Below are 17,037 nucleotides of genomic sequence, written 5' to 3' on the forward strand. Positions count from 1 at the left end.
ACCTCCTGCTTTGGACTGCTTCATTTTTATCTATTTAAACACTCTCTTGTTACAGTTCCTGGATGTTCAGTTGCCACATCCCTGCAGCACCCTGCAGTTAGCTCTGGGAATCTCCTCAACGGTTTCATTTCTGTACATTTGGTTCCTCTAAACACCAGGCAGCTGAATGCACATAAAACAGCCAAGAAGAAGCTGGGTTCATTTTTTTCTTTTTGCTCATGGTCTGCCACTACGTGACAGTTACGTGGTTTTTAAGGCTTCTTAGCCAATAAAGAGTAGATTTTGCTCCCTGTGACCAAAATCCATGCCTTAAATTTTCTGATTTCTCTCTTAGCACCTAGCAAAGTAACAGTAAGGTAGCAGGACTCCACTCTTTGTTAATAGTAAACTCAAAATTTATTGATGTTTAATCTGGCTCTAATCCAATGGACCAGACCAGAATTAAATAACCAAGAACGGTGAGAAATGCACATGTTGTGATGTCAGCAAGGTCACTTGCCGACCCCAGGCATTATTGCAATGTTCCTTATTTCAGTACTGGGTGCACTGCCTCAGTGTGAGGAAGCCGAGCCTGGGAACAGCCCCACAACAGAACATCTTTCCTCTCTGTCCTTTCCACAAATTCAGAGGCTCTAAGTTTAACTTAGGGGAATACAAGATTCCTAAGGACACATAGGCTGATGCCACTATATGCTTCTGGATTCCTTCTGATCCACACTCAAGTTTTGCCAGGTATCTTAATGAGGTGGCTGGAACTACACTGAGAAGACTGCATCACATTTTCTACAACTGCAGGGAAAAGGGGTAAGCCCCCGACACTTCCCACAAATCTAGACATAATGTACACAACCTGGTGTTCTCTCAGGACAATTCAATAGGCACGGCCAGCTCCAACTAGCCAGCAGTGCTACCACCTTGTGACTTTTTTTTTTTTTTTTTTGAGGTAGGGTCTCACTCTGTCACCCAGGCTGGAGTGCATTGGCTCCTGGGCTCAAGTGATTATCCTGCCTCAGCCGCCTGAGTAGTTGGGACTAAAGGTGTACGCCACCACACCTGGCTAATTTTTGTATTTCTGGTAGAGACGGGGTTTCACCATGTTGGCCAGGCTGGTGTTGAACTCCTGACCTCAAGTGATCTGCTCACCCTGGCCTCCCAAAGTGCTGGGATTACAGGCATCAGCCACTGCGCCTGGTGGTGACCTCTTTTTATAAGTTCTTTCTTCATACAGAAAACTTTGGAAACAGGGAGAACATAAAATTTTCTAAATTTTCACCTATGTTTGTTAAAGAAAAAGAAAGTAGACTATTCAGTTAGTAATGCCATAGCTAGAACCATAAAAAGAAAGACACTTTTTTTGTTTGTCTGTTTTCCAGGCTGTCTCCTATTCTGGTAAATGGAATATCAGGATTCTCCACAGAATCCTGTGACGACAAGGCAGCAAGCAGCTGCCCTTTGGTACGGCATGTAAATGAACTCAGTCACCTCCTGGGTTTTCCCCTCTTCTTTCCCTGCTCTTTAGGAGGACACAGAATCATAGGGAGTAACGAGCTGAAGTTTGCTCTGTACTTTAACAGCAGGCAGGAAGCCAAACTGCAAATACAATGACCAGATTCAGTTTTACAAGCAAACACTGGAACTGAATTCACCCTAGTCCGGGAAGAATGCCTCGGATCAGAACTAGCAGGAAATCCAATTCAAAACAGGGTGTGTCATCCCTAATTCACAGTGTGGCCTTTACACCTTTCATGAAGTCCTTTGGAAATAAAAGCTTCCTTCTGTAAAAGGTCTCCCCTAAAAACTACATTTTACTAAATTGTATCAGAAATATTTTGCAGAAGATGTCTGAATTCCCAACACCAGCACCCTTGGTACAAAATGTTAGTTCCACTATTTCTCCTTTGAATACTGATTATTAAAGTTTTAGAATTAATAATTACTTAATTCTTCCAATTCCCTTCCAACCTCTGAGTGTTCTCTGATATCATGTAGTAGCAACTCCCTTCTTGTTCTCTGGGTCACTTGAGTAACTTAATATGAAAATGCTTTGAGACCTTCAGAGAATTAGGCCAGTGGCATATTTTGGCCCAGGCATCCCCAAGATGTGCCAGGAGGTTTACGTGCCTGTCTCTCTGCCTCCAGCTGGCCAGGGTTGTCCCAGGGCTCTGAGGAGGAACACACGCAAATGCTGAGAGTCTGCAGTTCCTCGGAGGTGGTCAGGAGAGGTCAGGACCTGCTGCCCATGGCTGACCCACCAAAATGGTGCTGTGACTATAGGATACCAGAGGGGCTGCAGTTAGGCATGTGAAACAGTGAGCCACATGCCAGATATACACATTTTAATCTGGATATACATGGGAGGAGAGTATATGAGAAATGATGAAGCACAGGCTTCCTAAACTGGTTTAGAAGAGGAGGAGGAGATTTCTCAGCCACACAATGACAGTACTTTTTATGTTAATTCTTAGTTTGCATAATCTAGTTTCAGGTGGAGAGTTGCCTGATTTACCTAATAAAATACAGGATGCCCAGGTAAATGTAAATTGCAGATAAACAAGTAATAATTTTTTTTAGTATACATGTGCCTAGTAGTTTATAAAAAATTCACATTTACCTGGCACCCTTTATTTCATTTGGTAACCCAACTCAGGTGTCAATTCTAAATAATTCATCTCTAAAATAACTTTTAGTGGTATTTTAGAAGCTACCACACCAGGTATCCTTCTGACACTTCAGGACGCTTAATCCGTCATTGTGTTTTTTCATGAGTGTATGGACAAAACTGGCATCTCCTCACCTCATACAGGAAAACAGAGAGGCCTGCAGTTCTGTGGGAAGACTTCAAAACAGCTCTCAAAAACTAAAATTGTATCACCAGAGAAACTGGGTTATGTAATGGTGCATACCACACTTCTGTTTTCCTGAGGAAGTTAGCACTTCTTATTGAGAAGGCTGCGGCCTGATCGTGCTGTTATCACCACTAAAAAACAAAAATCGGTGAGGCCCCCCAGAGGCTGCCCAGCACTATGTAACAGAGAAAAGAGGGGCAGGCCTGGGTGCAGGGTGGTCAAATCCGTGATCCAGCCTGACCCCCATCACCAGCCGGCAGGGAGACAGACTCACAATGAAGATAAAACAGAGCTGCTGTACTGGCTGGACTTGAGGTGGTTTATCCAAGTTGGCACTACATCGAAGGACTTCTAAAAAGCTCAAGTGATAGTTACACCTTTGTACTCTCCACATTCAGCAGGCCTTTTCCCTTAAAACATGCATAATCTTCAAACGTCCCTGACCAGGTGGAAATGCAACTTTCTTCCAAGCCACCTTCTCAGTCCACACTAGTCCATACTTGGCTACAGAATTGATGTTTGTGGCCACAATCCTACTAGAAACCACCTTTGGGTAATATCCTTATCTTGTTGATCTGGTTAGGGTCAAGTAAAACGAAATAGGTTTTCAATCAAATACTAAGAAGCTCAGAAAATAGAATTTAGGTGAAAACACACCAAAGTAGTATTAAAGTTCAAATTCCAAAAGAAATACTTGCATTAAAAAAGAAAAGTCACGCATGGTGGCTCTCTATGCCTGAAGTTCCAACAATTTGAGAGGTGGGAGGATCGCCTGAGCCTGGGAGGTCGAGGCTGTAGTGAGCCGAGATTGTGCCCCTGTACTCCAGCCTGGGGGACAGGGTGAAACCCTGGCTCAAACAAATAAAAATAATAATAATAACAAAAATAAAGAAGAAAGAAGGAAAGAAGGAAAGAAAGAAAGAAAAAGAAAGAAAGAAAGAAAGAAAGAAGAAAAACACACACCCCACACCCCCCCACACACACACACACACACACAGATCACTTTAAATCTTTAAACTATTCCTTTTAAAACAATGTGACAGAAACATCATCAGGTTACTAGGGATTTCACAAATGATGCATAATATAGAGCTTTCTCAGAAACAGACTACCACCTAAAGAAAAAATAAAACCCATCCAAAACCAAGAATCCTAGGTAAATAAAATGCTTTTAGCATTAAAAACTAATAATAAAGATAGGTTTAAAAACCATGTTTTTAAAAATTCCAACAAATACTTCTTACTTTTAACTGTCTTTTTTAAGAGAGCAAAGCAATGGAATATTGTGCATCCCACACAGTGACAATGTGTGATTTTGGGTAGGAACACATTTGAACCCTAACCAACCTTGGCAGGAGGAGAGGGTGGGGGAGTCATTCGACCTGGGGTCACGCCAGTAACCAGGACATAGAGACTTCCTCTTTCCCTAAGAGCTCACAGGCCCTTCCCATTCCCACGCTGGCTCAGATCCTTCAGCAGCCTTTCCTGCTGCTGACAACCAAATGGAGAAAATAAATGAACTTTAAAACAGCTATTTTCTTCACAGATTTAGGGAAAGACACCATGCGAGGGAAAACACATGTGGGTAGATACAAAATACAGTCACATATTTATTGCGGATGCTGCAGAAACCCTGGCGTCAAAGCACATGCTCCACTGGTAAGAGTGGAACACAGCAGGAGAGGCCGACCCCTTCAGTATCACAGTTCTTTTTCTCCTGCTCATTTATATATTTCTTTTCTTCTTTTTTCTTTTTGTTTTGAGATAGACTCTCGCTCTTGTCGCCCAAGCTGCCAGGCTGGAGTACAGTGGCACGATCTCAGCTCACTGCAATCTCTGCCTCTCAGGTTCAAGTGATTCTCCTGCCTCAGCCTCCCCAGTAGCTGGGATTACAGGCACCCGCCACCATGCCTGGCTAATTTTGGTATTTTTAGTAGAGACGGGGTTTCACCATGTTGGCCAGGCTGGTCTCGAACTCCTGACCTCACGTGATCCGCCCGCCTCCGACTCCCCAAGTGCTGGGATTACAGGCATGAGCCATCGTGCCCAGCCTCATTCATATATTTCTAAGAACTAGGAACATACTTCATTAACACAAAATACTCCCCAATCTTGTTGATTAGATTTCAAAACTAACTGGAAGAATTCCAAATGCAAAACGGATTTCTCTTCTAAGCTGTCTTGAGTAGAGGAAAATAAAAAATAAGGAGTGGCTGGGCGCGGTGGCTCACGCCTGTAATCCCAGCACTTTGGGAGGCTGAGGTGGGCGGATCACGAGGTCAGGAGTTTGAGACCAGCTTGGCCAACATAGTGAAACCCTGTCTCTACTAAAAATACAAAAATTAGCTGGGCATGGTGGTGCATGCCTGTAATCCTAGCTACTCCAGAGGCTGAGGCGGGAAAATTGCTTGAATGGGGACCCGGGAGGTGGAGGTTGCAGTGAGCCGAGATGGCGCCACTATACTCCAGCCTGGGCGACAGAGCAAGACTCCGGCTCAAAAAAAAAAAAAAAAAAAAAAAAGAGAAAAAAAAGAATCACAACAAAACGACTGGGTATTGTTTCTGTTATCTTCCATGTAGGCTCTGTAATTTCTTCATTTATAGCCACACGCATCCCATAATACCCAAGACAGAAATTTCTGGTATTAATTATTTGCTCTTAAGGAGAAAGCAGTAAAGAAAGGAAGAAATGTGAAACATGGTTATTACTAGTTGATTAGCCAAAGCATGTCCAATTAAATCTCTAGTAAAACTGAATGAAGTTGACCTAAATTTTCCCTTGGAACAGCCCGCTAGAAACCAGGAAGGGTTCAGAGGCATACATGGATCCCGTCCAATCTTTGTGATATATCACCCCATTCTTCAGAGCCTCTTGATTGTCAGACGTCTTGGATCCAACATTCATTCTCAAAATGGTACACATGCATTTTCCTCTAAAGAAGTGAAGCCTTTTTACTTCTCTTCAGAGCAAGGCCATGTCTATACTTACATTGACGCCATATGCAGCAGCAGGAGGAGGTCATGCTGAACACGCAAAGGGAAGGTCACAGTTCTGGAGTCATATCCCTGGAAAAGTCTTTGAGCCTCATCCAGTTTGTTAAGATTTTCTCAGGGCCATCAGCAAACCCTACTTTCATCTACAGATTATAGGATGACAAGATGGGGTTCTTTTGGGAAGTCATGCCTAGTGTCACACAGCTTTGTGATCCACTGGTGGTGGGAATTCAGCAAGTTATTTAACCTCAATGACTTCAGGTTCACCATCTGCAAATTTACAATAATGCCTCCCTTCCGTTTGTGTTAAGGATGAAAAGAAATAGCCTACACAAAGCATTAAATATAGTTGGCTTCTTTTTTGAAAGGAGTAAGTTAAGAATTTTCATGCCATTCCAGCACATGGTCTTGTGCTGCCAAAGATTAGACTGAAAGGGGTGGGAATTGGCTCTGGGGCTGAGAGAGAAAAATATTCATGCTACAAAGATTCTGAAGGCTAGATTTTTAAATGAACAAACAACTCTTTAGCCAGACTTCTGGGAGCTTGCTTGACACAAGCATAAAATTAAACAATTCAAGTTTTGTTCAGTTCATATCAGACACTCGACATATACCAGTTTCAAAAGGAAGAAAAAAGCTGAATGGAACAGGTCCCTGCCATCCATGGGGCTTTACACATGTTCAATGGATCATTAACAAGCTGGGGGATCATTTAACGAGCCGGCTGATCAATACAGGAATGTGTACAGAGCTTATAAAATATTTGCCTCTCCGTGTTACAAGAGGTGTGTCAGTAAAATTCCTGTTTATAATTTTTCAGAAAAACTAAAGATAACTCAGTGGGAATCAAATAATAGATACTCCATATTCAAATATAACTATATTATCTATAGTTAAGTTCAGGCTATAAGATTCTTGGTAGCTAACCCCTTTTCCTCCCATAGGATTCGGGATGAATTTGTGCTACACCAATTGGTATAAGGGCTTAATATAATGACGAGAGGTAGAATTTTAAAATCTGTCATACTCTATGCTCATTGACTAATTCAGTTGTCTTTGATCATATACCTTGTTTAAAAATTTTTAAAGATGTCTCCAATCAAGCATATGCATTTATAAATTAATCTTTTTTTATTTTGCAAACTTGCTATCACATATAATCAAAGTATCTTTTTTGTTTGTTTTTTTGAGGCAGGGTCTTGCTCTGTTACTTAGGCTAGAGTGCAGTGGTGCCATCATAGCTCAGTGCAGCCTTGACCTCCTGGACTAAAACAATCCTGCCACCTCAGCCTCCTAAGTAGCAGGGACTACAGGCCTATGCCACCATGCCTGGCTAATTATAAATTTTTTACTACAGACAGGATCTCGCCATATTGCCCAGACTAGTTCTGAACTCCTGGTCTCAAGTGATCTTCCCTCCGTACTTTTGGACTCCCAAAAGTGCTGGGATTACAGGCATGAGCCACTGCACTCGACCAAAGCATCTTTTTAAAAACTTTGTTATGGGGTTTAAAAGAACACATAGTGGCCAGGCACAGTGGCTCACTTCTGTAATCCCTGCATTTTGGGAGACCGAGGTAGGTGTGTCACTTGAGGTCAGGAGTTTGAGACCAGCCTGGCTAACATCGATGAAACCCTGCCTCTACTAAAAAGACAAAAATTAGCTGGGCATGATGGCATGCGCCTGTAATCCCAGCTACTCAGGAGGCTGATGCAGGAGAATTGCTTGAACCAAGGAGGCAGAGGTTACAGTGAGCTGAGATCGAGCCACTGCATTGCAGCCTGGGCAACAAGAGCAAAACTCTGTCTCCAAAACAACAAAACACCACCACCACCACCACCACACATAGCCAGGTCAGAGAACTGTCCACTCTATCATTTTCTTGATCATATGTACTTGGCATTATTAAATTATTTCCAACGTATAGTTCTTTACAGGAATCTTAGAGCTTGAGTTTCAAAGGTTTCACCAATTATTCACATTTCTTCATTTTGCTAACATAAGACATTAAAAGTAGCTTAAGACTTGAGGCTGGGCACAATGGCTCACGCCTGTAATCCCAGCACTCTGGGAGGCCGAGGTGGGTGGATCACGAGATCAGGAGACTGAGACCATCCTGGCTAACACGGTGAAACCCTGTCTTTACTAAAAATACAAAAATTAGCCGGGCGTGGTGGCAGGCGCCTGTAGTTCCAGCTACTTGGGAGGCTGAGGCAGGAGACTGGCGTGAACTCGGGAGGCGGAGCTTGCAGTGAGCCGAGATCGCGCCACTGCATTCCAGTCTGGGCAACAGAGCGAGACCCCATCTCAAAAAAAAAAAAAAAGTAGCATAAGACTTCAGTGATATAACAACATGCCCTACCACCCCAGTTCTAGCAAGTGGCTGTCACCAGATGTGAGGCTCTGGTGTGAGTGTGCTCCTGTTTCCCAATGCCTTCAGCACAGCGTCTAGACACATAATGGGACCACCATAACATTTCTTGGTCAAATAAAGAGAAAAGCATCATAAATCAAATAAAAATATTTGTTTCAAATACTTCAAAAAGGAAATGCTATAAACATTTCTACTCTTTTTTTTTTTTTTTTTTTTTTTTTGAGACGGAGTCTCGCTCTGTCGCCCAGGCTGGAGTGCAGTGGTGCGATCTCGGCTCACTGCAAGCTCCGCCTCCCGGGTTCACGCCATTCTCCTGCCTCAGCCTCCCGAGTAGCTGGGACTACAGGCGCCCACAACCGCGCCCGGCTAATTTTTTGTATTTTTAGTAGAGATGGGGTTTCACCGTGGTCTCGATCTCCTGACCTTGTGATCCGCCCGCCTCGGCCTCCCAAAGTACTGGGATTACAGGCGTGAGCCACCGCGCCCGGCCACATTTCTACTCTTCTAACAGAGATAATTAGGTGACGCCCAAGGCAAAATAGTTACCATTGCAAGAATGTTGTAGCCAATTAAATGGAGCAGCAGTTTCTATAATTTAATTTCTGTTAATAAGTTTCTGAATATTATAATAAGCACATCACAAGAATATACCTGAACTTTTAGGATGCTTGCATGTCTAGCATGAGGTGAAACTGGAACTAACAAAGTGCCTGGCTGCTGTACCAGACCAATGTATCTATGAATTGCCACCCATGCACTTTTTCACATGGAGAATATCTGTGAATGCTCACTGAATAGCCTACAATTACTTCAAAATATTTTTTAAAAGTATTAACAACCTTAGAATTTAAAGTAAAAACTCCAACTACAGAATGTAGATTAGTTTAGTGAAAGACATTAGAATGAGAAAGAAAAGCTATAACACAATGAAATAGAATATAGAGTCAAGAACTCTTACGATGTATAGGAATATAACATACGATAAGAGAAGCATTTAAAATCAGTGAGGGAAAATTATTCAGAAAGTAGTGCTGATAAAATTGTTTGAAAAGTAATTAGAATTAATCTCTACCCTCAAATGATACATCAAAATAAATTTCAGATGAATTAAAGTTAAATACGAATAATGAAACCATGAAAATTAGCAAATATTTCATTGATTTCATGATTACAAGATGTTCTCACTGTGAATAATTTCACAAACTTCTTTTCAAATTATTTAATGCCTACATATTATTGATAGCTTTAGGTTAAAAGTATGTTTTCTGAGAAAACTACAATCAGGATAGGTGAACATAATCATTTTGGATACTTAATGAATTTGATACAAATATATCAACAGAATATTGTGTAGACAGACCAGCTAATGAGGGAGGAGGCCACTCTTTTCTGAGCCCTCAGGGATCAGCAGCCTCAGGGACATCTGTGGTCATGGATATGCACCTCATATCAAGCAACCAGTGTCTGTGGGCACAGGGAGGGCTGGTATTAAGAGTATAAAGGATTGATGAGGAACTCTCTGTATCTTAGTAGCAGACTTCTATTTCTTTTTTTTTTTTTTTTGAGACAGAGTCTCACTCTGTTGCCCAGGCTGGAGTGCAGTGGCCAGATCTCGGCTCACTGCAAGCTCTGCCTCCCGGGTTTACGCCATTCTCCTGCCTCAGCCTCCCGAGTAGCTGGGACTACAGGCGCCCGACACCTCGCCTGGCTAGTTTTTTTGTGTTTTTTTAGTAGAGACGGGGTTTCACTGTGTTAGCCAGGATGGTCTCGATCTCCTGACCTTGTGATCCACCTGTCTCGGCCTCCCAAAGTGCTGGGATTACAGGCTTGCGCCACAGCACCCGGCCGCAGACTTCTATTTTGCAAGTAATAGTAATAGTTACTTTTTTAAGTGGGGGTATTTCATAATTTAAAGGTGTATCTGCCAGGCACAGTGGCTCACACCTGTCATCCCAGAACTTTGGGAGGCCTAGACGGGTTGATCACTTGAGGTCAGAAGTTCAAGACTAGCGTGGCCAACTTGGTGAAATTCTGTCTCTATTAAAAACACAAAAAATTAGCTGGGCATGGTGGTAGGTGCCTGTAATCCCATCTACTTGGGAGGCTGAGGCAGGAGAATTGCTTGAACCTGGGAGGCAGAGGTTGCAGTGAGCCAAGATTGTGCCACTGCACTCCAGCCTGGGTGACAAGTCATTAGGGAAATGCAAATCAAAACCACAATTAAATACCACTTCACACCCATTAGAATGGCAATTATCAAAAAAAGAAAATAACAAGTGTTGGTGAGAACATGGAGAAACCGAAACTCCCATGCATTGATGGTAGGAATATAAAATGATGCAACCTCTGTGGAAAACAATATGGCAGTTCCTTAAGAAGTCAAACCATAAAATCCATCAATTCCACTCCTAGATCTATAGCCGAAAAAAAATTGAGAGCAGAAACTAAACAGATACTTGTATACTTATGTTCACAGAAGCATTATTCACAGAGTAGTCAAGAGGTGAAAACAAATCAAATATTTCACAGGATGAACACATGAATGGATAAAAAAAATATGGCATATACATACAAGGAAATATTATTCAGCCTTAAAAAAGGAAGGAAATTCTGACACACAATGTGGATGAAACTTTGAAAACATTATGCTAACTAAAATAAGCCAGACACAAAATAACAAATATTGTATGATTCTACTTAAGAGTTAACCTAGAATAGGCACCTTTATACAGGTGGAAAGCAGAATACAGGTTACTAGGGACTTATGGGGAGAAGAAGGAGTTAAGTGTTTAATGGGTACCAGAGTTCATGTCGGGGATGATGAAAAAGTTTTGGAAATGAAGAGCGGTGTTGGTTGCGCCACATTATGATTGTAGTTAATACCACTGAAAATACATCTAAGAATGGTTAAAATGGTAATTTTTATGTTATGCATATTTTACCACAATTTTTTTAAAAAGCATTTCATGAAGCTGGGTATGATGGTTCATGCCTGCAAACCCAGCACTTTGGGAGGCCGAGCCAAAGAACTAACTACTTGAGCCCAGAAGTTCAAGACCAGCCTGGGCAACAAAGGAAGACTTTGTCTCTTAAAAAACAGACATTGGCCGGGCACAGTGGCTCATGCCTGTAATCCCAGCACTCTGGGAGGCCGACATGGGCAGATCACGAGGTCAGGAGATCAAGACCATCCTGGCTAATATGGGGAAACCCTGTCTCTACTAAAAATACACAAAATTAGCTGACATGGTGGTGCACGCCTGTAGTCCCAGCTACTCAGGAGTCTGAGGCAGGAGAATCACTTGAACCCGGGAGTGGAGGTTGCAGTGAGCGGAGATCGCACCACTGCACTCCAGCCTGTGCGACAGAGCGGGACTCCGTCTTAAAAGAAAAAAAAGGCATTTCATGGACTGTATGTGTATACACAAAAAAGCTTACAGAGGAAATGTATTTCTGCCTCAAAGAAGAGCAATTTCATTTATTCAGTCAACAAATGTATTACGCTTATGAGATCTGCATAGAAAACAGTTCAGACAATTTAGACCTAGAATTTCGTACAGTATTGGGAATGAGACAAAATATAATAAAGTCCTGTAAGTGCTATTATACAGCTATATATGTCACTATTCCAGTCCTAAGATTTGTAGATTAGCCTCCCAAGGGGATTGGGACACTTCCCAAGGATCCCTGGGAACAGTGGCAGGCCCTAATTATACCCCGTCTTCATCATTTTCAGTCTTTTCTATACCAGAGGACATCAAAGCTAAGGACAACAACATAACAGTATTCAGTTGGTTCTCAGACAGAATATTAGGTAGATGTTCACAAGGTTCTTCTTTGCTAAGTGTTTGGAGAACATACACTTAAAAAAGCAGAGAACAATCCTTCATATTTTGAACTATGAGCTTAATTCTGTTAGTAATTCCTCATAAGCACCAAAATAGGTCACTGGTTTCTTTAGCAGAAGATCTTTTAGCTGAAGAAACTGGCAGATAGAAAGTTTAAGTAATGGACTATTGTCAGAAAGCACACTAGAATCAGCTGAAGGCTAGTGGGGGTCAGATGTGCAGGTTAAGCCTCCATAGCACAGTGTGGCCCAGCCCCCCATTTCCATCCCCTACCCTGCACTGGGACTTCTGTTCAAAAGGAGGACATGTGCTCTTCCTTTTGTTGAACTTTAAAGAAAACAGGAAATCGTGTTTAAAATAATTTCTATGGTTTTGTGAATCTTCATGATTAACAAATAGTCATTCAAATTCTTCAGGAATGATGAAAAATATAAACCCAGAAACATAAGGGTAGAATGTTTTTGAAAAGCATAGCCTTTTACAGCCTTTAAAAGCAGTCAGAGGTGCTTGTGAAACCATGTGTGCTGTTTTGAGTGTTAGCCTCAAAGCATATACAAATACAATTTGTAGTATACTGTTTATTTGTTTTTACTTTTCATATGTTTGAATATCAGTCACCTACATACTTATATCTCCCTTATCTCCCTCATCATATTCTGGTTTCTATTTTTTATGTCTCTCCTAACATTGCCTATTCAAATTACTTTCAATCAGTAACTTGTGACAGCCTCAGAATCATATCCAAAAAACCAGTTCCACAGACTTTAGCACAGATTTGAGTATACCCCTCTTTTATGCCTCACTGTTTTCTTAGATTTCTACCATAGTAACTGAAAAGTAACACTATACATATTTCTGTAGACACATCCTCTGCAGTGGCCTCCCAGCGCCTCCCTCCCCTCAAACAGGTAACAAGGAGCACACCTTCCTCTTCTCCATGTCGTCAGCGCCAACACAGAGCAGTGAGTGCACGCTTGTAGAATTGATAGATAAGTGCATTTGGGATATATTAACTTTATGAGCCCAGGGATGAGTTTAGGTGGTGAGTTTTTGTTTTAGAAATCGCTGTTCCAAACCCAATCTAGCAGTCATTTCTATACCAAATGAATGAAAAAAAACTCAATCAGTAACTTCAGAGTCAGACAATTTAATGAACGTAAAATATACAGGACAAAAGCAGGCATATTAAAGGCAACAAATCCTAGTTTTCCTCTGCACTCCTGTCAGCTAATACTTAAATTGTTATTATTAGATTCAGGGACTTTTGATCACAGACACAAAAGGTGCAATGCCATGGACCTTTTTCTGCAGCACTCTCCTGAATGCAAGCACTATGTTACTTTCACATTATAGAGCCCATGGTGAGTCACCAGCCACAGCCCAAGAAGGCACATGGTTCACCTGTGGGCAAGAGGCAGAGAGAACAACAGTAGGGTGACTATAGCAAAAACAACCTGTTTTTCAAATTCTAATAATAGACGGTAGGAAAACACACATTTAGACACACATCTAACCCTAGAACTTGTAGCCATTTTAAAGTTATTAACATAGATCCCATGCCAAGCAACAGTCTCTCCTCCACCCTCACCCTTATATCTAAAAATAAAATGAAACATTACAGCTACATATTTTGCTTGCCTCAGCCAATAGCTCAAAAAACCCCCTCAAGTCCTACTGTTGCTGGATCAGTCCACTGTATACTATGAGTCAGCACTTCTCCACATTTCTGGAAATTCCTCACCAGCAACATGACCTACAAGAGGAAGCCAACTTTCCATTTCAATGTATAACAGGAAGTATTCAAACAGATTTCACCTAAACTGGAGAACTGTTGTTAATGTAACTGCTGTTACATCAGAATGAGTGCAAATCTACTGAAAGACATCAAGTTGTTTTTTTTTTTAAAGTATAATATTTTATTTTAAAATATAGACGTATAGATTGTTAATTAGCTAAACCAGTATACTGATTTTGAACAGAGGTATTTTAGTGGCTGGAAGGCAAGAAAAACACAAACTTTAAATTTAACTCAATTACTGTCCATTTTTCTATTGCATATATTATTGCAGAGTTGTAAGACTTGGGCAAAACCTGTTTGTTAAGAATCTGTTTTGTTTTGAATATATGGTTTGAGCAGTAATGTACAGAAATAACATTGGAAGTGTAAATATTTTGAGAAAAGACTTCTGCAGCAGATGCTAAAATAGAGTTTAACTCTCTCAATGATTGGCTTAAATTTGTTTGAACAGAACAAGCTATGTTAATAGATTACAGAGATTTTATACTTCAGAAGTGGTCTTTCAGAATATTAACAGATCTTAAAACGGCCTGTAGATTAACTAGAGGGTTATTTCATCAGGGTCCTTGCTTTTACACTCAGAAAGCTGCTTTCATAGTTAAAATATCAACTACAAGAAGTCGTTTTTCCATAATTCTTACAGAGTTTCAAGACTTAAGTTCAGTAAAAAGCCAAATAGCTTAGTTATTACAGTCATTAATAAATTTATTTAACATTCGTGCAGCATCGGAATGCAAGACATCTGGTTCTAATTTCAATTTTGGCTTAAAATAAAAGTGCCTCCCCCACAATACTTTGATTATAAACTATCCTTTTCCTCCTCTCTTTTTTTCTTCTTTGGAAGCTGTTGTCCTTCATTCTTGCTGGAAGCCACCTGACCACTGCCAGGAAGAAGAATGCAAAACATTCCCAGGAGCGGCTGTGACGTCAGCGCCACATTCCACCTCTCCGTGGTCAGGGCTGTCGGGAAGCTCCAGCCTCCAGCAAAACCACTGGGACAGATAGTAGCTGAGGCCTGCACTAAATCATATTATACTAAAACCTCCTTCATGTTATGCTTTAAAAATGTACAATGTCTTCCCCCCAAAACAGAGAGAGAGAGAGGGAACAGAGCTGGCTTTATAAGCCATATTTACTGTTTATTTTCATATTTACTTTTTATCTCCAAAAACACTTTGGGTTTGGGGAAGAGAAAAACAAGTAAAAAGTGATTAACAATAATCCTCAGCAGACCAATCACCATAGGCAGCAGTGTGTGGACAGGGTGAGATGAACAACAGAAGAGTTTGGGTTTCAGCTAGCACATCCCCCTCTATTAAACCATCCTCAACAACCCAGTCACTAAGCTCCCTCTCAGGAGAAAGACAAAAGTCCCATTCAAGGATGCTTTAGAAAAGCTAAGAAAGTAGTGAACGCAGGGAGGTGCATGGGAGAAGATGGCAGTGGAGCAATAGGAGGAGCTGAGGGAGTTCGTGGTGGTGACAGGCACTGAGGAGGACCAGGCCTGCTTCTTCCTCGAGTCGGCTAACCTGGGACTTGCAGATTGCGCTAGCGAGCTTTTATGAGGACAGAGGGGACAAAGACATCATAACCATTTCAAAGGCAACCCCCAGTTCAGTGTCCAGAGGCACAGCCCCCAGTAATAACAGAGTGACAGCCTTCAGAGACCTCATTCATGACCAAGATGAGGATGAGGAAGAGGAGAGGAAGGCCAGAGGTTTTATACTGGGGCCTCAGAGAGAGGTAGACAGCAGACTGTCGGCCCTCCCAGAAAGAAAAGTCCCAATGAGCTGGTGGATGATTTCTTTAAAGGTGCCAAAGAGCATGGAGCTGTAGCTGTGGAGGGAGTTTCCGAGAGACCAGTACACCAAGACCATTTGCAGGAGGTGGCTATGGCCTTGGGCCAGCACCAAAGGAAGAGTCTGCTTATGTGGCAGGATAAAAGAGACAGCATTCCCACCAAGATGTTCATGTAGTACTGAAACTCTACAAGAGTGGATTCAGCCTGGATAATGGAGAACTCAGAAGCTACCAAGACCCATCCGATGCCCAGTTTCTGGAGTCTGTCCACAGAGGAGAGGTGCCAGCAGAGCTGTGGAGGCTAGCTCACAGTGGACAGGCGAACTTGGATATGGAGGACCATCGGGATGAGGACTTTATGAAGTCCAAAGGAGCCTTCACTGGTGAGGGTCAGAAACCGAGCAGCACTGCCCCCCAGGTGTTGAGTACCATCTCTCCAGTCCAACTGGCAGAAAATGAAGCCAAAGCCAGCTCTTCCATCTTAATCGTCAAATCAGAGACTACCACAAACATCCAAATTTGGCTTGCAGATGGTGAGAGGCTGGTACAGAAATTTAACTACAGCCACAGATCAGCAACATCCAACTCTTTATTGTGGATGCCTGGCCAGCCATGGCTGCCACCAGCTTTATCCTCACGACTACTTTCCCAAACAAAGAGCTGGTTGACGAGAGCTGGACCCTGAAGGAAGCCAACCTGCTCAATGCTGCCATCATGCAGCGGTGAACCTAACTGCCCAGCCAGCTGCCTGGCCTCTCTCCTCTGTTTCCCACGACCAGTGGCCATGCCCCATGGGGATCGTCCCTCCTGCCCCCTTATGCACACCAGTAGTCCAGTGTGACCTCTTCTCCATAGCTCTGGGTTCTTAAGTCTTGGTTGAACATTTGTTTTCTTCTTAGTTGCATTTCCTGGGTTTTTGTGACGATCAATGGACTTTAAGGAAAAAAAAAAACAAAACCAAAAACGAGTAGTGGATGTATTTTCACTAAAAATAAATATTATATAGACATAGAAACTGAAGACTGTAATTATTGCAAAAAATTCCAAACATACACATAATTCTTACACAATTTTTCATTTGTAACTTCCTAGACTCTATCAACAATTCAACAAGTGTATCTGTTAACTATATGCGCAACTACATTATATACATTTTGGTTTTTTTGCAAATACTATACTGAATATTTCCCCATTCTATTTAATATGATCTTTCACACTTTATGAAACTCTAAAACTAAAATGATTTTTGGGAGGGAGAGAAGAGTTCTATTGCAAAAAAATGCTTATGTACATAATTTTTTTATGCTAAACAATTTCCTTGGAATAAAATCGCAGGCATGGACATTTAGATTAAGTATGCAATTTCTTTTGACACT

The 17,037-nt window shown here is 41.7% G+C and overlaps 1 protein-coding gene and 1 pseudogene across 9 annotated transcripts in view; one reads left to right on the top strand and one right to left on the bottom strand.

Moving 5' to 3' along the window:
- SPIDR (scaffold protein involved in DNA repair) overlaps positions 1-17,037 on the bottom strand; it is a 480,217-nt gene that overhangs the window by 212,677 nt on the left and 250,503 nt on the right. The window contains exon 1 of one of the 9 annotated variants that reach the window (XM_050800377.1): positions 5,836-7,652. The exons of the other annotated variants lie outside the window; for them this stretch is intronic. Within the exon in view, the coding sequence (XP_050656334.1) occupies positions 5,836-5,846 (11 nt within the window). The 5' untranslated portion in view covers positions 5,847-7,652. Of the gene's footprint in view, positions 1-5,835; positions 7,653-17,037 lie in introns of those variants that run through there. 9 annotated transcript variants of the gene reach the window in all.
- Positions 91-16,896, top strand: LOC126960763 (NSFL1 cofactor p47-like; annotated as a pseudogene).

This window comes from Macaca thibetana, chromosome 8 (assembly GCF_024542745.1).
Source record: "Macaca thibetana thibetana isolate TM-01 chromosome 8, ASM2454274v1, whole genome shotgun sequence".
NCBI lineage: Eukaryota > Metazoa > Chordata > Mammalia > Primates > Cercopithecidae > Macaca > Macaca thibetana.